Source organism: Raphanus sativus, chromosome 8 (assembly GCF_000801105.2).
Source record: "Raphanus sativus cultivar WK10039 chromosome 8, ASM80110v3, whole genome shotgun sequence".
NCBI classification, from domain to species: domain Eukaryota; kingdom Viridiplantae; phylum Streptophyta; class Magnoliopsida; order Brassicales; family Brassicaceae; genus Raphanus; species Raphanus sativus.
In genome coordinates this window covers 10,523,436-10,544,518 of record NC_079518.1, presented here as the reverse complement: position 1 = coordinate 10,544,518, position 21,083 = coordinate 10,523,436, and the positions used below count along the sequence as shown (strand labels likewise).

General features: G+C 33.4%; 2 protein-coding genes, 1 long non-coding RNA gene and 1 pseudogene across 6 annotated transcripts; 3 read left to right on the top strand and 1 right to left on the bottom strand.

Annotated features, from left to right (window-relative positions):
* Positions 1-874: 874 nt before the first annotated feature.
* On the top strand, positions 875-2,388 carry LOC108833397 (uncharacterized). The gene has a single exon (XM_018606823.2). It carries the CDS (start codon positions 875-877, stop codon positions 2,258-2,260), a length of 1,386 nt encoding a protein of 461 aa, XP_018462325.1. The 3' UTR covers positions 2,261-2,388.
* Positions 2,389-2,956: 568 nt separating this feature from the next.
* Positions 2,957-4,328, top strand: LOC108832839 (uncharacterized; annotated as a pseudogene).
* A 3,341-nt stretch (positions 4,329-7,669) lies between these two features.
* LOC108821935 (uncharacterized) lies at positions 7,670-11,102 on the top strand. 4 transcript variants are annotated; one of them, XR_001944673.2, is made up of 8 exons: positions 7,670-8,067; positions 8,275-8,566; positions 8,816-8,900; positions 8,987-9,300; positions 9,529-9,643; positions 9,860-10,192; positions 10,301-10,659; positions 10,750-11,102. It is a non-coding gene; the product is annotated as an uncharacterized LOC108821935 (long non-coding RNA). The 4 variants fall into 4 exon arrangements; XR_001944670.2 differs by having other exon boundaries at positions 9,860-10,211; XR_001944674.2 differs by having other exon boundaries at positions 9,860-10,211; positions 10,301-10,680.
* Positions 11,103-18,442: 7,340 nt separating this feature from the next.
* On the bottom strand, positions 18,443-20,700 carry LOC108832838 (beta carbonic anhydrase 5, chloroplastic). Its single transcript, XM_018606290.2, has 9 exons — positions 20,481-20,700; positions 20,346-20,401; positions 20,016-20,159; positions 19,884-19,932; positions 19,665-19,778; positions 19,534-19,587; positions 19,190-19,272; positions 18,988-19,093; positions 18,443-18,912 (listed from the first exon to the last, which is right to left on the bottom strand). The coding sequence occupies exons 1-9, from the start codon at positions 20,622-20,624 to the stop codon at positions 18,712-18,714; spliced, it is 951 nt and encodes a 316-aa protein (XP_018461792.2). The 5' UTR covers positions 20,625-20,700; the 3' UTR covers positions 18,443-18,711.
* Positions 20,701-21,083: the final 383 nt, after the last annotated feature.

The window sequence follows — 21,083 nt, the reverse complement described above, 5'->3', positions numbered from 1 at the left end:
TCTTCCCACCATTCCCACTTCAATTCCTCCATTGCCATCAACATTGCCACAACCAACTCTTCCAACTATTCCCACTTCCACCGCTCCATTTTCAATGCCAACTTTGCCTTCATTTCCAACAACAATCCCTTCTCTCCCCACTAGTTTCCCATCCATTCCATTTTTCTCTCCGCCGCCTACCACAACTACATCGAGTCCTTAATTAAGTGATTAGCTACTTCATGGGTTTGCTGTACTTCTTAAACTACAGTGAGTTGTTTCATTGTGGTGTCTTTTGGTTTGGTTGATTACGCATATATATTCATATGATTGTACCTTAAGTTTCCCTTTTGATGATCAGTATGTTGTATTTTATTTATGTTGTATGCTTATTTGGTTTCTTTACTCTTTGGTAATATAGAATTTGGTTGTGTTTGTAAGATTTACGTTTAAGCTGTTTTGAGTGTATACTTCTTCTTTTACATTTGCAGTAAAACACTATTTGAAATCTTTCTGTTTATACATTTCTAGTTTTATCTCTATATATATTAATAGTTTTTAGTGTAATACTTTAGATTCTATCACTAGTATTTTACCATGCACAACCACACAATTGATCTCTATATATCTACAATCTAAAAAATTCTTCAAAAGCTGAATGACTAATTTATAGTTTGTCCATATGTATACTCTACATTGAACTTCGTGAACAAACTCAGAAATGCATTTTTAATCTAGTAGAAAATAAAACAAGAAGCATGTGATGTTCTTTTTCCAACATGCAATTTATCAGTTTCTTTGGTACTTTTCCTCTCACGAGTTTCATTTTTACCCATTTCAATCATCAAATAGAACAATTCTCTTTCTTGACATTCATTCACTCTCCCCTCATATCATGACTAAACGCAGCGTTTCATGGAGGATAGTAACTTGCCTTTCCTCTCCTAAGTTCTCCTTGAATGTCTTGTGCCTCGTCGTCACAGTCTTTGTTCTTCTCCAAATATGGTCATTTCACATTAACTTACAACCCATTTTACTCCCTCCATCACTACTCACATATCTAAACCACCACCAGCTACAACCTGAAGTATGTCACAACAGGACGGCTTACTTGGTGGAGAAGCTACGTGAGTCGGTAACATTCCTTCCCCTTAAAGACCTTCGTTTTTCAAACAAACCACTCGTAGGTCATACATGGTTTATGAGCTCTCTCTATGATAACCAAACCAAAGGAGAGGTTCAATATCAAGAGTTTCCTTCAGAATCTTCCAAAGGAAGGCTTCTGTGCTTGAAAGGGTTTGATGATCATGATGGGTCATGGAACTACTATGCACTGGCTTGGCCTCAAGCTCTTCCGGTCAACTCCAGTCTCAAGAAGGGATTGACATTTGTTTCCTATAACCATTACGATTATGGTAACATGTGGCATGGACTATCCTCCATGGTCCCATTTGTTGGTTGGAGCTTAAGAAATCAATGTGAAAAGCCTCAAAGATGGGTTTTATACCACTGGGGAGAACTCAGATTCAACATGGGGAACTGGTTAAACGAGATCATTAGAGCAACTTATGGTCAAGAACCAGGCATTTTACGGTTTGTTGATGAGAACACACCGGTTTGCTTTGAGAAATCAGTTGTTATGAGACACAACGAAGGAGGCATGTCGAGGGAAAGAAGAATAGAAGTATTTGATCTCATTAGATGCAAAGCAAGAAACTACTGTAACATCAGCTCATCCGAGACCTCAAGACCGCGAATCGGTTTGACATTGCTTATGAGAACCGGACCAAGATCGTTCAAAAATGTTTCAGCCGTGACCGATGTTTTTAAGAGAGAGTGTAAGAGAGTACAAGGGTGTGAATTAAAGGTTGCTTATTCAAATAATCTTACATTTTGTGAGCAAGTGGAGCTAATGAGAAACACAGATGTGTTAGTGTCACCACACGGTGCACAACTCACTAACTTGGTTCTAATGGATAGGAATAGTAGTGTGATGGAGTTTTACCCTAAAGGATGGCTTAAGCTTGCAGGTGTCGGTCAGTTTGTGTACCAATGGGGAGCTAATTGGTCAGGAATGAAACATGAAGGCTCTTGGCGTGACCCTGTTGGCGAAACATGTCAGTTTTCTGATGCTGATAGACGATGCATGTCAGTCTACAAGAACGGTAAGATCGGATATAATGAGACTTATTTTGGCGATTGGGCAAGAAGCGTTTTGGGTAAGTTTAGAGTAAGAAATATGGAAGATGTTGAACGCAACCATGATGGATGTCGATGTTAATGAGAATTAAGATATACAACCAAAGACTGCACTCTATACTTTTGAGTTTTGATTATATGATGATATTAAATGTATCAGAGTATTTTTAACATAGAAAATAGCATATATATATATAGTTATCAAGTGCATCTTTACAAACAACAACCAAAAATATTATATACTTCTGAGTTTTGTAATATTCCTACTAACTACTTTTAACATGGAACATAATCTATAGTCAAGTGCATCTTAACATATAGGAAAAGCTAAAGATAGAGTGTATAAAAATATAATACTTCTCTTCAGTTTCATATTTTGAACTCCAGATCCAACAAAATCGGCATTAAATGACCTAGACTAGTACAGATCTAGCAAATAAGGTTCAATGCCTGTAACACATAAAACTAAACAAAGACCAGTGTCTATACGAATAAATATTCGAGTAAAACTTCTATGCAGCTAAAGTCTTAGACTCTTAGTAGTTAACATATCATTGGGATTAGAATATAACTTATCGTAGAATGTAAAGTGGCAATTAAAAATTGAAAAACTAGGAGATGAAAACGGAAAGCATATGCATGTGTTGGTCAGTCTTAAATCTGTCACGAATACTATAATGGTGCCCTGTGCAGGTCACGTTGCGTTGACCATATATTGCTCACACAAGTTTACAATTTAAACCGATTCTGCTTCACTCTATATGATTCACTACTAATAATGGCGACTATTTCTATTGTTTGGCGAAGGCTAGCTACTTGCCTATCCTCCCTTAAGCTCTATTTGATACTCTTGTGCCTTGTGGCCACTTTTTTTGTTCTTCACCAAATCTGTTCATTTCAAATCACTCAACACTCCCTTTCACTTTCACCTTCACTATTAACGTATCTAAAACACCACCCTGAACAACCATCTGAGAACAAGACGGCTTACTTGGTGGAAAAGCTACGTGAATCAGTGACATTCGTTCCACTCAAGGACATTCGCTTTTCAAACAAACCACTCGAAGGTCACACCTGGTTCATGAGCTCTCTCTTTGATAACCAAACCAAAGGCGAGGCTCAGTATCAAGAGTTTCCTTCAGATCTTCCAAAGGAAGGCTGTTGTGTTTAAAAGGGGTTGATGAACATGATGGATCATGGAACTACTACGCTTTGGCTTTGCCTGAAGCTCTTCCCACCAATGCCGTTCTTCAAGAAGGTTTGACAATCAATACGATTACGGTAACTTGTGGCATGGAATAACGGCAGCAGTCCCATTTGTTTCTTGGAGCTTAAGAAACCAATGTGAAAAGCCTCAAAAATGGGTTTTATACCCCTGGGGTGAATTAAGGTACTGGATGGGGCATTGGTTGAGCCAAATACTCACAGCCACTTATGGTCAAGAGCCAGAGATTATACATTTTGTTGATGAGAACAAGCCGGTTTGCTTTGAGAAGGCCGTTGTTATGAGACACAATGAAGGTGGAATGTCAAGAGAGAGAAGACTAGAGGTTTTCGACCACCTTAGATGCAAAGCGAGGAACTACTGTAACATCAATTCAGCCGAGACATCGAAACCGCGAATCGGTATGACATTGCTACTGAGAACAGGAGCTAGATCTTTCAAGAACGAGTCAGCCGTCATCAATGTATTTAAGAGGGAGTGTGAGAGAGTAGATGGGTGTGTATTAAATGTTTCTTATTCGAATAATCTAACATTCTGTGAGCAAGTGGAGCTGATGAAGAAGACTGATGTGTTGGTATCACCACACGGTGCACAGCTCACAAATTTGTTTCTAATGGATAGGAATAGTAGTGTGATGGAGTTTTTCCCCAAAGGATGGCTTAAGCTTGCAGGAGTTGGTCAACGTGTGTTCCAATGGGAAGCTAACTGGTCAGGGATGAGACATGAAGGAGCCTGGCATGACTCTTTTGGGGAAACATGTAAGTTTCCTGATACTGATAGGCGATGTATGTCGTTGGTCTATAAAAACGCTATGATTGGATACAATGAGACATATTTTGGTGAGTGGGCAAGACTCGTTTTGAGTAAGGTTCCGGAACACAGCAAGGGTTATGGTTCGCTAGATGTATGTCCTCAATGTTTATGAAAAAGTATAATGCAATTTGATTAGGCACGGTCAGTTCTGTCTAAGATCTTATGGATATTTTGTTGTTACAACTACAGTGTTACATATATTCAAACGAATAGCAACAAAATGGTAACAATATTACCCGTTATGTGAATCAATACTATTAAAACAGAAGACTTTTTTTTAGGTACCTTTCTGTTTCAACAGTATTTACAACTCTTTGCCACTGGATCATGTTTAAACTATGCTTTTAATTAAATGTTTTTATATTTTTTTAAAGAAATCGCAGATATTAATCTCATGAAGCAAACGAATATACCCTAAATCCCTAATAATACTGAACAACATTCATTTAGTTAAATTTTATATCCCTTTTAATTGTGAGATTTCAAAGCTTTTATATGGTTCAAAGATGAAGCTTGATTCAATTGTTTTCGAGACATCCATGTCTACAATTGGCTTTGGCTCTAGCAGCAATATGCTTGATGGTTTCTTTATCGTGCCCTCCTCTGATCTTCCCCTAGCAACATATGTGTGTTTTATTTTTTTGATGAGATTCTTTTGTGCTCATCCGCTAAGCAGTGTGGGTGATTGATTTTATTTATTTATTTGGGTTTCAGTTCGATGGGTTTTAGAAAGATGTTTGACAGATGGTGAAGCCTGCGTAAGGAGGAACAACCACACTCGCCTTTTTCTTCTAAGGTGTCATTCTAAGTGAGAAGGCAAATCAATCAAGGCTCCCAATCGAGATGGAGAAGATCGATGATACTAAGAAAGCCAGCGACTTGGTATATGCTTCTTACCTCGAATTAATTTTTGCTTGGACAACCCTAGATTTGATTTTGCTAAGAATACTAATTTGTTTCATTTTATGGTTTTGTTCTTGATTCCAGTCGATGTGTTTCTTCTTGCGTAATGGGTTTGTTCGTACTTATGCTGGTGTGCTTTCAACTACCCTGTTTCATTCTCAGTGAATTGGTATCTTCACCCTTCTTTAAAGATCTCAAAGTGTAAGGTTTTTATGTTTCAACAATGGCTTCACATTCAATTGTTTTTTTGTCTTCCCAAATTGTTATGTTGATGAAAGGTTAGTACTGCATGCATACCTTTTTGACTCAAATCTTTTAAGGAAACCAAGTGTTAACCATTTTATATGTATGTGTGGGATTTGGCTCAGTTTAATCTAATTTGAGTCTTGAAAACCTGAAAAGGTTTCCATCACATTGTTGCTTCGACCTGTTATCTGACACGGTCTTGAGGAGAAGAACTTCTGCAGAGGTCCTTTTCCACCTTTTATTCTCCCTGGTAAAGGGAACAGAGCCTGAGATGGGGGCGTCACAGTTCGTGGAGAAGGGGGCATCGCAGTTCATGGAGATGCAACAAGGGGAATGGTCTGATAACTCCCTTGCAGAGAAAATTGCATTACTGTCCAGAACCTGCAGTCTCTGCTATTACCCGGTAATTCTGATCCAGAACCTTTTATTCTCCCTGGTAATTCTCTTTCTCTGTGTATGTATTTCATGCTTAAAAAATAGAATTTTTCTTTCTTTGAAACTTGGAATTTATTTTATGTACAATTTGCTCTTTTGTTGATAAACTCATTGTTATTTGATATGCATTTTAATCGCACATGTTCCATATTGCAGTGCTTCAGTGTCAATAGTCTTTGTCACAAAGCTATGATTATGCTTATGCAAACAAATACACTCGATGACTTTTCTAACACTTCCATATTTTTCAAATGAATATTATAAGGAATATCTTTTGACCTTCTAAATTTTGTGGCATACACTTATTATATATATACAAGCTTATATTTAGCAATCTAAAGATCACGATTTCAACCAAAAAAATTACTAATGTCTTTTAATATGCAAATCATAGAATTGATGAAATATGTGAAACCTTTTAAAACAGGTTGCTTAATCTATACTATTAAAACATATACTATTAAAACAGATGACTGTTTATAAATTTGCTCTCGAATTTTCAAGAAAATTACAAAACATTTCATTTCCTTTCCTTTTTTAAATGAAATTGTGTAATTAAAAGGAAAATTCGGCCATTAAAAACCCAACAAAGTCTTAAAATAAATTGGCAGTTTAATTTTTTTGTTCAGTGTATTATTAAAACGAAATGGACTTGAAACTTTCGAATAAATGGGCTTAAAATTTTCGATTATGTTTAGTAACCCATTTAAAATATATTATCGACATGCTATTTCAAATTTTCAAAATTTTTCGATTCTATACTATTAAAGCATAATACTTCTTATGAATATGCCCCTGACTTTTCAAATTAATTACAAAAATTGTCTAAATTTTTTTGCCAGCAGTAATTGCAACCAATCAAAAGTTATTATTTTGCAATTACATTAAATAGTATTTAATATAATTCACTTCTTAGCCTTTTTGAAAAGTTATTTTCCTAAATATTTGCACTATATCTTTTCAAAAATTTCCACATTATTAATTATTTGAAAGTATTTATTAAACGAAACCTCAAAAAAATTGAAATAACAAAATCATAATACGGGTCTAAATGATCTCACCTCTTTAAAAACAGTTCCATTTAAAATCATAATACGGGTCTAAATTATCTCACTTCTTTAAAAACAATTCCACTTAAAATAAAAAATTAAATCATATAAACTGAATTTAATAAAATTATAGAAATTTTTTATGATTAAATCAACAAAATCATAATACGGGTCTAAATTATCTCAACTCTTTAAAAACAGTTTCATTTAAAATAAAAACTAAATCACATAAACTGAATTTCATAAAATTATAGAAAATTTTTTGAAACGCCCAAATGAACTTTTCAATACAGAGAATGTTGAAAATATAGAATATTTTATTTAAATTAGCAAAAAAATCAGTGTAAAATAAGTTTAACTTCGGATTAAATGAATAAAATCATATTACGGATTAGAATTATTTAGAATCTTCAAACATTTAGTCATATTTAAAATAACAAAATAAGCCATATAAGTAAATTTAAGATAAAGTTCATAAAAATTTAAAATATATAATATATCAAAATCATAATTTTATTATGTAAAATAAGTTTTCCAACAAAAAATATATCCGTCATTTAAGCGCGGGTCAAGATCTAGATTTGCAGGAGTTCTCACAATGGATATTAGACATTTTGAATATATTATATTTTCCAGTATCTATTACACTACTAAAAGGGCAATACGAAGCTCTATGGGACTGTCCACGTCGTTTAATTAAATCAACCAATAGGAATACATAGATTTCGCCACGTCAGACGAGCTTCCAAGTAACTGGGTTGCGTTCCTTAAGCCCATTTCATTTTTTTTTTGTGTCGATGGACATACTTTTTATACATTGACGCTCCTATTTTCCCTTTTAACGCTTCGTATTCTTCTTCATTCTCTCAAAAGCTTTCTCCCTTCCGATACATCATCTCCTTCATCTCCCTGGCCAAACTCGAGCCCTACTACCAAATTCTATGTTTGCCTCAGGCCCTCAGATTCCGACTCAACTTTTTCGCTCTCACAACCGCAATAGTGGAGACGACACCGAGCTTTCGCTTCCTTCTCCTCCGTGACTCTCAACTCCGCAGATACCAATCGGAATTCTGATCAGATTCCGGATACCAACCAGGATGGTAATATTCAATATCCACATGCCCTGAATTCACCGGCAACGCCTCCTCCATTATTGCTCCACCGCTTGCTTCTCTGTCTGCACCGACCATGATCTGTAATTGTCGCAGACTGATCATGGTATCTCCTCCATTAAGACTCTTCCTTTCCCCAGTTTTGATTACACAAAAATTACAGTTGCTAACTTATGAATGATTGATGTCGAGAGACGAGAGTTATACAGATAATTGCTTCGGGTTTGTTATCATAGTATATTCTTTTATATCTATGTGCCAAGTTTTACTGTTAAAACCAAGTCTGATTTAGTGATGTTTACTAAAACTACAGAACGAGGAAGCTCTTGCTGAAGGAGGAGCCAGTGGTGCAAGCCAGTCCCTTTACAAAGCAAGGTGATCTCCGGGAAACTCTCCAGTGGGAGTGGCTACTTCAAAGGTATAGCTATCGCTGCAATTCTGGCAGCTGCAGGTGCTGCTGCTCTGTCTGCCAACCCGGATGCTATAGACGAGCTGCTGAAGAGCCAGGTGGAATCGTTGGACCTCAGCAAATTGACTGAGTCAGTAATGACAGCTTTTAAGAACTAAAGATGAAAACACGTGGGGCGACGATAATCAAAGAGAAAGTAAGTCTGAAAAGCTCTTTCTTTTTTATGCTCTCTGATGACAAAGTTCTTGAAACCTGACCAGAAGAATTATTAGGGAGAGGTTAGGATGATGAGTTGTAGAAGTGGGGGAGTTTGTTCAAACAAGTTGTAGAAGGTGTTGAGAATGTTGTTTCTAACTTGAGATAATTGCGGTTCTTTATGTTCTTTTGTTTTCTTTTCTTTTTCCAGAAACAATAAATTTATATTTGAGTTTTGCTCTTATTGCAGGATTTTCTGTGTTTCTGGGGAGCACGCACTGTCAAGAAAAGAAGAGAGCTCATCGGATTCAAACATGCTGATGTTTAATGAAAAGGTAGCTCTTCATGTCCCTTTGATGATAGAATCTGAATTTATTATGTTTGCTTCTCTAATATTTTGTCATGGCTTTCCGTTAAACAGTCATCGCTCTAAGGATCTATTCATGTTCATCAGCTAGATGCATGCTTAAGTGATGAAGTTTTAATAGATCCAAGTCAAGACTCGAGTTCCCAGTGACTAATCAAGTCTCAAGAAATGGAAACTGATATATAATGAAAATACCTGATCTCACAAGAAGTCACTGGCATCACCTCTTCCCCAAAGATGGAGAAGAAAAGCGTTCCAAAAAAACACAAAGTCACCATCGCAAAAATTCTCAAACACTAACTCCAATAAGAATACCGCAGAATCTGGCGGCTCTACCTCTACCTCACGGTTGCACAAGAAACGAAAAGGTACACACCAGATTAAAGCTTAAGTTTGACTGTCATCACTGATATGAGTCCACCTAAACCTACAGTAGGATAAAATGATGATTAAAAGTCTTTGAGAGGTTTAAGAAACAAGCCCCAAATTCCCTGTACATACGAATCATGTTTTTAGTAAAGTGAAAACCTTTTACTCTTTGTCTTTGCTGTGTTCTGCTCTGGTTCAGTGATCTCAGTTTTCTTTTTTTCTTACAGAGCAAGACAGAGACCATGATGGTAATTCAAGGAGAGAATCAGAAACTGAGTCTTCATCAAGCCTTCAGTCTTGAGACCCTCCTAGCAGATCATCTGCTTTTGATAGCTTACAAAGGTACTCATATCTCCAAACACCATCTTATGCACTCACACAAAAATAAAAAATGTCTACTATGTTTGATACTGGGTATCTGAGTCAGACTTTACTAATAGTTTGATGTTTGATTAGTGATAAAGGCCGGGTTCTATCTGAGTCAGATTTATCATCATCATTCCCTTACTTTCTTCAACTAATATGCTTCATGATATCTGATTATGAAAACTTTCACAGATAGAAGAGGGAGGGTCTGGTTAAGCTAATTAACATCTAGAAGAGGATTGCTTGAATCGCTCCATCTAGGTGGCGGCGACAAGTTTCATCAACTAACAACTGAGAAACTAACAACGCTGACTCCGAGACCGCCGGTGGTTTCACGTTGTTGATTGACCTTCAGCCTACACAAGCAGTGGAGCTTCTCTATCTCACTGATTCATTGTCGTCTTCTCAAGCGTCGGCCAACGGCGTAGATGTCTCTCCGCTGCCGCTTCACTCTTACTGGACATTGACTTTCTCTCCTAACTCAGCCCACCTGGATCGAGCAGCAGCAAAACGGAAACGTCTCCGGTGCGCTACTACTAGCTCGGTACTATATATATAAAAGTTTTATATAAACGCTGAATTGTGATCCTTTTCTGATTATGCAACACCTGTACCATATATATATATATATAGGCGAGTGATGTTACGGAGGATCTGGTTCTGTACTATATATAGGCGACTGATGTTGCGGAGGTAACGGTTCAGTTAAGGCAGGTGATTATTCCTAGGCTGAATAATTAGGTGAAGTGTAATTCTTTTAAGGCGAAGTCGGTGGGAATGGTTTTGAGCGGAAGCATGATTGGTGCTGGTGGAGCTACAGTGAGCTCCTGTGGATTGAACTGGCTAGTGGATTGCTTAGTTAGCTTCTTGAGTAGTGAAGATTGGGCGGCGAGGAAAGCAGCAGCCGAAGCCTTTCGGAGGTTAGCCACGGCGGAAAGAAATGATTTTCGAGAAAGTCTTTGAAGATCTTCAAAAGCAAGATATACGACAAGGTTTTGTTTTAGTGTCTGAATGTAGGTTTGTTCTGCTCCAGCATGATTACAAGTTTCAATTTTTGATACATGTTTAGTGTCTGAATTTAGGTTAAGTGGTGATGAGCAGAGTAAGAGATTGATAGAATCCCCTCAAACAAGTCACCCCCATCCGGTGGAACAACAACAGCTGCACTGCACAACTGTGAGGGGAGAAATCCAGGGGAAGACCAGGTTCAAGTTGCAGGAAACACCCCCAAAAAGAGCCACATAGCGCAATCACGTGGAGCAACTATTTCTCTTTAGTTTCATTGCAATGTTTTTTCCCAAATATTCTCAAAACTTTTTTCGTTGAACCAGTTTGCATCTTAGCTATTTTTTTTTGATCAACCATGTTTGCATCTTAGCTATTAATAAATACTTAATCTATACTTCTATAGAGACATGTTGCTTTCATTTGTATACTATTTCTCTAGAGCTTAATAATTATAATGTTGTTTTTCTTTTCTAAAAAAATAAACATATGGTTTGCTCGACCAGGTTTTAAACTTTAACCATAACTCAAATACGTTTTTACATTTTTTTTTTAAAACTCAATCGGCATGCCACTACTATTTTTCTGTTTCTTTGCAATGTTTTTTCCAAATACAAAGCCGTGTTAATTTACATGTCTACTTAGTCTACTATCTTACTGAAGCTCAAATATATTTTTGTTTTTTCTTTTCCAAAAAATAACTTATGGTTTGCTCGGCCATGTTTTAATCTTCAACCATAATACTCAGAAATCCTGGTGTAGTCGCAAATATTGGTTGTGTCATGTTTCTTTTTAATGCATATATTCAACTTTTGCTTATTTTTAAAATAAGTTCAAAAACTGATAGACAAAGTAAAATAAAATTGAAATATCTTCATATATTTGCCAAAAATCACTACAACCACAAAAAACAATTTTGATATTATTAAAATATATATATTATTATATAAAATCCGGTGCGCAGCTAACGAAGGAACCCTTTGGTATATTTTCGGTAGAGAGGAGGTTCCAAAATTAGAAAAATACGTCATGCAAAAGTTCCCAAATGTCTTTTGGTACCCGTTTCAGTGATAATTTGTTTTGAACGTGTCTCTCTATTATACTACTTATCTACTGTAAAAATTCTAACCTAATAATGTTGGAACAGTAGAATTTTTTTTTTAAGATTTGTATAGTTTAATAAATTAGTTTATTTCACCTTTTATATATTCATTAATGGCTTCCTATTTTTTATTCATCCAATATCGTACATCTTATTTTGATTCAATCATCTATTCGCACACTATTCATTCATGCATTTAATTAACAAACGTTGGATCCAAAGTCTTACATCATCTTTAGGAAGTTCAACACTAAAGTAAAAACTTATTTATTATGATATTATCAAAAATATATTAGAACCAAACTATAAAAAATAACACCGGATTTTAAAACAAAACAAGATATAATTTCACTAAAGTAAAATATGAGCACCCTTACATAATATTACATTTTACACACTTCAAATTCATGTTATCTTATAAATTACTAAATTTTAAAATTAAATTTAATATTGCACCATCAGACATAGTAAAGAAATGGTTTATTTCCTAATATCAGTATTTCGTACTCGATTTCAAAATGTTGACATAAATCTAAAACAGTATTTTAAAATGTGTTATTACGTATTAGAGAACTTAATTATTCTTCGCATTTATTTATTTATGATGAAGTTTAGATATTCTTCGCGTTTGTATTAGTATTCACAAAGATTAATCCAGCTTAAGAAAAACATACAATATAATTTATTAACTAAAATATGTATTGTTCGCATTTGTATGTTATTCTAATTAAAAGATGTGTATCTATATTTATGTTCATATATTTATGTGTGTACCTTACCCGACTGATTTTGGTTGTGTGTAGAGCCATAATGTTGTTAAACTTTATAATTTTCTAAGTATTCTAATTAAAATATATTGTTTCAAAAATCAAAGAAAAGCTTTAAATAAATTTTAAATAATATATAATTAGTTATGGATACAAAAAAAAATTCCATGTAAAATTATTTTTTTCCTTGACTCATCCATGAAAAATTAGTTAAACTGACCAAAAAATTATATTTTCACCATTTTTCATCGTAAACCATTAAACATCAAACATTTTCCGCGCGTAGCGCGGACATCGCATCTAGTTATACATAAAAATGATATATGGTATAGGATATTCTCTTGGTTTAAAATTTTCTTGAAATTAAATTAAAAGTACGTGTAAATTAAGGTAACAACAAAAAAATCAATGGTAATCATACATACCATAGAAATTGTATGTAATCGTGTATTTTTTCTTTTTTTTGAAAATTGGTATCCATACCATTATAATTTGCATAAATATCCATTGGTTAAAATGTATGGGGATTAAACCCATAAGGCCGATTTGATTTGTACGTCCATAAGCCTTATTTGCTTCTTTCTAAAAAAACAAACTGCAAAAATAAATAGTTGGTGATTATATTCATAACCCGATTTAATTTGTAGTGTTAAATATATAGTTTTAGTTATATAACCCGAAAAAGTAAAAAACTTGATGGATGTTTTGCCGTCAATGAGTGTTTAGTTCTCTTAGAAATAGTAATAGCATATTTGAAAAAAAATTAGTATTTCATTAAAAGTATAATTACTGATCACCTAAATTAAATATAATTTTATTTATAACTATTTCATTTAATATAAGTTAAGATAGTTAAAGGCTTTCAAATTGCTAAATATATATTCATTTAAAATGGCCATTAAATGATTAATTGTTACCTATATAATAGGAAAGTTTTCCTTAAGTATATATGCCATAAAACAAAACTGAGATCTTTGTTTATTTATGAATTCTTCTTAATACATTTTAAAAATAAATTTGATGTACAATTCTTAATAAATCGCTGCCAATCAAATATTTTTTCAAATTTCATAAATTAATTTATGCATCTATTTGTTATAACTGAGTCAATATATTTGAATGTAAATATAGTATCACCTTCGATGAAGAATTTTTCGTATTTTACAATTGTTGGTAAGTATCTTATGCAAAATCTAGAAAATGATTTATTATAATACTTGAATATTTTGAACAAATTATTTGACTTAGATATTTTTAATGAATAAAACGGCATAAAATTATAAGAATATTTTAGAGTTGTTAGGTTGAGAAAATAGGAAATATATTAAATGTTGCCAAATTTACATTTTTAAATTATAATAAATATCCAAAATTCACAAAGTATAGATATGTGTAAGTTTGACATTATATAGAGTATATAGTTTCGTGCAGCCTAGGGAATCATAATATGTTGATAACATTTTCGAAGTACTAAGTAAATCATGCATTATAAGAATCATGATTCATGCACCTTATAAAAAAAAAAAAAAAGAATCATGCACCTTTATCATTTGAAGTCGTATAAATTTTTATGTTAAAGTACCGGGTTAGTCTCCTATAAATTTTTATGTTGTAGCATCAAACTTCAATGATTTATTAATATAGATACAATGTGGCATAAATATTTATTCGTGAGCTGTAGTTCATGTGGATATTTTTTGCTGAAAATTTTGTGTCAACAGAAAGAGAACGAATGAGTATATGTGTTGAAAAATCAAAAATGTAATTATAAACTTTTTTTTTGATGAAATTTTAAATTTATTGATCATCATGAAAAAGAATGCTTATGTACAAACCAACAGAGGAAAAAATTATCTATTCCTCTAAGCTACTCCATGTGGGCACTAAACCTAATCAAAAAATTATCTATTCCTCTAAGCTAATCAAAAAAGTCTACCTATTCACCATTAATTATTTATACTACATAACCAAAGTTTTGTTTTGGTGTTACAAAAAAAAAACTTTGGTTATGTAGTATAAATAATTAATGGTGAATAGGTTGACTTTTTTTACTTACGGGAACAGAAGTCATTGATACCATGTGAACATATTTTCAAAAGTATTTAATTAACGTGTTACACTATTAAATGTATATGAAACGGTAAGAGTATTAGTACTATTCTACAGTTAGAGAAATTTAAAGTAAAACCAAGATACTATCACTTAATGAAAAAGCAGTAACTTTTTATAAGTAGATTTTTTAAAAATGTTTATTTTTTAATAGTATAGACTAGATTTTGATCCGTGCTTTAAAAGCGCGGGATTAATTTTTAGTTTAAATATTTTCATGTAAAAAATTATAATTTATATAATTTATTTATTTTAGGTTTTTATTTAGTTATAAAAATTATTTGTACAATTTATTATGCTTGTTTTTCTTAGGTGAACTAAAATTTATAAAATTATTCAAAACTGTATTATAAGTATTTATTTATTTAAAATGTTTTGCATTGATTTTAGTTTATTCTTATACTTTTATTTATATATATATATATTTGTGATAAAAGTTGTATTAAAATGTTGTTTCAATCTGTCTTCTACCTTTTAAATCATGAATTCACTTAGTTTATATATATATATATATATATATATTGAAACAAAATATTTTAAATACTTTTATTGAAATGCAATCTTAGAATTAATATGTAGGAGTCTCTTTTAAATTATTTTATTTTGAATGATCAAAATGTTTTGTGACCAAGTTTAATATAAAAACAATCTGAATGTATACATGAAAGTATATTTTCATAGTAGTATAATTTTCTTACATTTTAAATAATTCAGCTAATTAAATGAAAGAAAATATAATTCATTTAAAAGTAATATCTAACATCCGTGTAGATACAGTGTCAAATAATATGTATACAAAATAATATGTTATTTCATACTATGCCTATAATAACTAATTGTTATACATGAAAGATAAAAAATATTATATTAAATTATGAGTGTTTCAATTTTTAAAAAGCATAACGATGGTTGATCTAAATGTGACTTTATAATGCAGTAATTAGTTATAACATAGGTAATTAAAGAATATACACACGTAAAAAAAATGTTTTGCTTATGAATATTCCTCTATTGAGTTAAATGTTTTATGCAATATTAATTAATTATATGAAACAAAAATTTATGGATGGCACAACATTGTAAATATCTGATAAAATAAATGGTAGAATCCTATTAAAGATTCTGCTTTAATAGTATAGATTAATATGAATATAAATATTGTAACATAAGTTGACTAAGTTGCACATGAAAATAATAACATTATCAAAGTAGCCCCAACCAGTAACCAAATAAAAAAATGATATATAGGCTTCTTTCTTCTATGCATGCAGTATCTATTATTATAAAAGAAAGTTGGCTCTCTCCTGCTGACACGTCAGCATCCATGTCACAAATTCAGTTTATGTGGGCGCGACACGTGTCTTCTTCTTTTGAGCGCAGCGTTTCATTTAATTTAAAGACATTATGGGCTTTGTTCGTTTATTGATTGATTGGGCCCTTACTGTGATATTATTCAGCCAGAAAATGAATGATCTCCCTAATATGGCGTCTGCGACACACAGAGTTCGTATCTCATCTTCGTGCGGCTGGTAGCGGTGACGGTTGCGATCCTTCTCAAGACTGAAACTGTCTGATTAATGCCTTCGTCTTCAATCCCATTGATTCACTCCGTGGGTTCGGTTTAAATATGTGTGAGATCCCTCTCTTTGAACTCATCCTCTCTTCGTATCTCATACTAATTGATTACATTCTAATAAGTCATGTTCATGTTGTCTTTGAACACATCTGCGCATAGATTCATATTTATCAAAACCTGAGCAGTCACACTCCACTTTTCCCCCACGCAAATCCACCAAATCCATTATTTTGATCGGTGGGGGAGAAGGCTAAGTTTGCATCCGTATCTATCTCCGAGCTCGAAGAGCGCCACTCCGTCACGACATAGATGGTTAACAACCTCCATAATAGGTATACACAGAGACGCCTCTAGCTCCTCGATACAGATGGTTTGTGCTTCTTCTTCTTTCTACTCTATTTTTAATTGTTTAGGATTATTTGTTATTAAACCTGTTTTGATTTCTTTAAGATTGAATTTTGTTAGTGGCCAAGTACTCGGTGGCGCAACTTCTCCAATGAAGTTCGGAGCGACGGATTTTCGTACTCTTCTGGGACACCAGAAAGGTGAGTGAGAAGTTCCATCTCATTGGTTACATATATACTGCAAAACATTATCTTTTTTACTCCTCCAAGTATGCATCTTTATTTTATTAATCCATCACCTTCAATATATTTCTGTTCTCATTACTAATTTTTCCAAAAACTCAAAACTACCATACATTGGTGGGTAATGGCACAGATGACTCCACAATAACACCAAAGTATCTTGAGCACAAGAAGTACAGACCCTAACCACCACTGAACTCAATGGTTATGTCATCAAATCACAGCCTCAGGTGTGACACAAATCTTCAAATTTCATGACCAGTAAATTGTTTTGCCACTAATTATTTTTTTCCCTAGATTTTTATTCATGAATCACAGACAGTTGACGGTTGTTTAGACTTACAACGGCTGGTGTTACATTCCCTTCTCCAAGTGCTCCAAGAAGCTCCAGCGAGGTGTTTCTTCCTGCATAGCATGTGATGTCTAAGAAATAATGTGGACTTTGTTCTTAAACATGTGGATCTGATGATGGTAGCAACTCTACAACTTTGTACGAAAATTTGTACCAGTAACTCTTTCTGAGCTGAACAACACGTTCTCAACTCTATCAATACTATTATATTTACTACTAAGGTTGGTTGAACAACACATTCTCAATTCTATTTGGTTGCTAGGTCCTTTACTATTATATTTACTACCAAGGTTTGTTAAGCATTTAACAATTGCTGAGCTAAATAATTTGAACTAAGGTAAATTATTATTTACCACATAACTTGAATTATTTACCTCATAACTTAGAATTAAGGTAAAATATGAACAATATTTAATAAAAATTCAAATAGTATAAACTTTCCAGTAAACTATAATTGTTATTAAAAATACAATGCACCTATTAAATTCAAAATCTAAATAATTAGTTTAGTTTTATATGGTATATTTTTTACTATAAACAATATATATATAATGCAAATATATCTTCCGTATCTCTTTGTAATCATTTGTATTATATTATAAATATTTAAATGTCAACAATAAATTCAATGGGAATTTAGCAGTTTTTAAATTTAGTGTAGAATCACCCGGAGTAAAGAACACATATCTAATTATCAAGATAACAGAGTTTATTTAGACTTCAAAAAATAAAAACAAATACAGAATTAAACTAATATTTATATTTTAAGTTAGTAAAAGATTATATTAAATATTTACTCTAACTATTTCAATTATTTTTGAATTAACATCCCGCCCGTAGGGCGGGCCGACCCTAGTTCATTTAAAAGCCTGATTATGAATACAGTGGATCATATCAATAGCCATTATTAATCTAAATAATATTACAATTTATTTAGACTTTTGTATAATTTTACAAGTAATTGTACAAATTACTTTTACTGAAAATAATTTTAACTTTAATTTCTTAATGTAGTTTCCAATAAAAAATATTATTTCACAATACTAACATTTTTATAGATGAAAACGAACATAAATCTAAAAAAAAATAACTCCTAACAAAAATCATTAAGAGACTTGATATACATTTTATGTTGAAACACATTTGTTACAAAAATAAATTTGTCGAAGAAAACATACCCGCCCTTTAAAAGGGCGGGTCAAGATCTAGTATATATTAAATATCAACCTAAGCTAACTTAATATATGCTGTATTGGTGGCTTTAGGAGCGATGAGTATTGACTGTATATCCAACCATACAATAAAATTATAAATGAGTGGCAAATGTATTGAGTACTGACTGTAAGCATCTTATCCCCACTACAGTGGACAAAGATGATTATATCAAGAAAATCAAAAGAAGAAACAAACGTGAGTCTCTGTAGGAATCACCCAAAGTTTCAACACACAGCTGCAACAAATAAAACACGTAAGCTTGATCTCATTCCAAGAAAATGGAGTCTCAAAATTATGAAAGACAGTCCTAGGAGATGGTCATAAGTCATCATCACCAAACAGACCGGTTTTTAACAGCAATCCCACTGCCTTCTTTCTTGCCTCTGCTTTCACCATAATCTACAGTCCATTTCTCAAATGTACAGTTTACAAAATCATAGTATCCACCATGGAGAGACAGTAATCCTTTCCGCACTTTCTCTTCTATCCAAGGATAACCAAGCAGCCTTTCTAATGAATGATTTATCGACGCCTGCACTCTTATACATTATATATATAAGTTACATGATTATCATAAAGTTCCACTGATTTATTAAAAAGACATCACCTTTTCACAATGTTGGCACTGATGATCAAAATTGAGGTTTGAAGCAACAGCTTTTGTGCTTTCCTTTGCCTTTTTTCCCACAATCACCCAGTTATGTATGAAACTTCTGTTTATAGGAAAATACAATAAGGTGAAGATCAAAAATTAATAAAATGTTTTTTCCCTGGATAGTTTTGATTAAAAGAGGTGATTAAAAAGAAACCTGGGATCTCCTTCGTCTTGCATACCCATCAAAGCTTGAATTCCTCCACACCGGCTATGACCAATAATTAAGATGTTCTCCACCTATACAATTTTAATAGATCAATCCCACAAGTGAATCAAAAACTCTAAATCTTTAGAGAGCTAATTTCATGAAAGGAACAGAACCCTGAACAGTCTAAACAGTGGACAACTGAAATTTGTTAAGATTCTAATCTATAGAAGGTTTCTTAAAAACAAATGCTCTTACTTATAACAAGTTGAAACAGAGATTTGTTTTCAAACATATGTTTTATTAGAAAGGGTGTATGTATCTTAATATTATTGAAGAGATGAGATGCTTACCTTAAGAGTATTCACAGAGAACTCCAGAGCAGCTTTTGTTTCAGTAGGTCCAGACTACAACAGACAAATTGCAATTATATCAAAATATGTACTAGCCCGTAAAACAAAAAGACATGCACTAGATTGTGTACCTCATATGAGGGAACTAAGTTTGCAATGTTACGAACAGTGAATGCATCACCAGGTTGGAATCCCAGTATGGCTGAAGGACAAACCCTAGAGTCTGCACAAGCAATCACCAGAAACTGTTGCTTTCAAGTGTTAGCAACCATTCCCTTCCTCCACAACAAGATAATCTAATCTCAAGCCAACCATCATCAACAAACAATAAATAAACTTTTTAAAGCTACCTTTGGAGCTTGAGCATCTGCCAGTTTTTTGAAATGTTCCAAGTTATCCCTGCCAACCAAATCCTCCATAAACCATATATATATTAAGAAGCAAAAAGACTTAAGAAATAAGGTTCTCTGTTTGACACTTACATGTACTTTTGCTTCTTAAAGGCGAGGAACCGCTGTTTCATGTCGTCGAACACGTCAGCGTTATCTTCTCTGTCAATTGTAGCTTCCTGAGTCAGTCCAGGTGTCTTCCCTGATGCCATCATTTGCAAGTTGGCAGCTTTTTTCCTGTAAAAACCATAAAAAGAACCAAACAGTACTGTCAGGACTTGAATATAACAGTTACATCTCCACAGACCATTTTGAAACATCACAAAACAAATCTACTAACGAAATGCATCAAAAAAAAAACAAAAATATTGTTAGATTTAATATTATTCTAAACTGAAAAGTCGTTAAATCTGAGAGATATACCTGAAAGAAACGGGAATTCTCAAACGGGTCTTCTCAAAGTCCTTAGAACCTGAGATCTGAATCGAAATACGACAAAACCCACGATCAAATTCCGACGGATAAAGAGAAAATGGAGATACTTGACATGACACATACCGTTATTTGGGTTTGAAGATGAAGGAGAGAGGTGGAAGAAGAAGGATCATGGGAGAGATAGAAGAAGGGGTGAGTGGGAGAGGAGGATGCCATGAAAGGAAAGTTGGGGATTTCGAATATGCGACAACAAGGGACAAAGAGCATTCATCTGAGTGACAGAAGAAGAAGAGATCTTCTAACATTTAAAATTTTGATTTTTTTTTCTTTCTTTTTTTTGTTCTGTAAAAGAAGTGGACGTGAATGCATTTCTCCAACAAAGACGGAGAAACCAAAGTTTTCGTGTCGTTTCAGTTTGTGGACCCCACTCATTAAATTCCTTTTGCAGTAATTATAAAAACATTTTTTACCCCTTTTAACGGAGAATTAATTAAGGATATAATTAAATTTTTGAAAGGGCCACTCTCTTCACCGCCCCCACACCGCTCCTGGTGGTGTTGAAAGGGCACTCTCTTGCCTCAAAGAATGGAGAGCTTGGATCATACGCTAGTAGGGAACAATGTTATAGCTCATATGTTCTTGCACGTAGTGTCACAGAGGGTCAGCGTATCCAATCATTAAGGCTGACACTTATTATCCGAAATCCAATCCAATTCAAATTTCGTT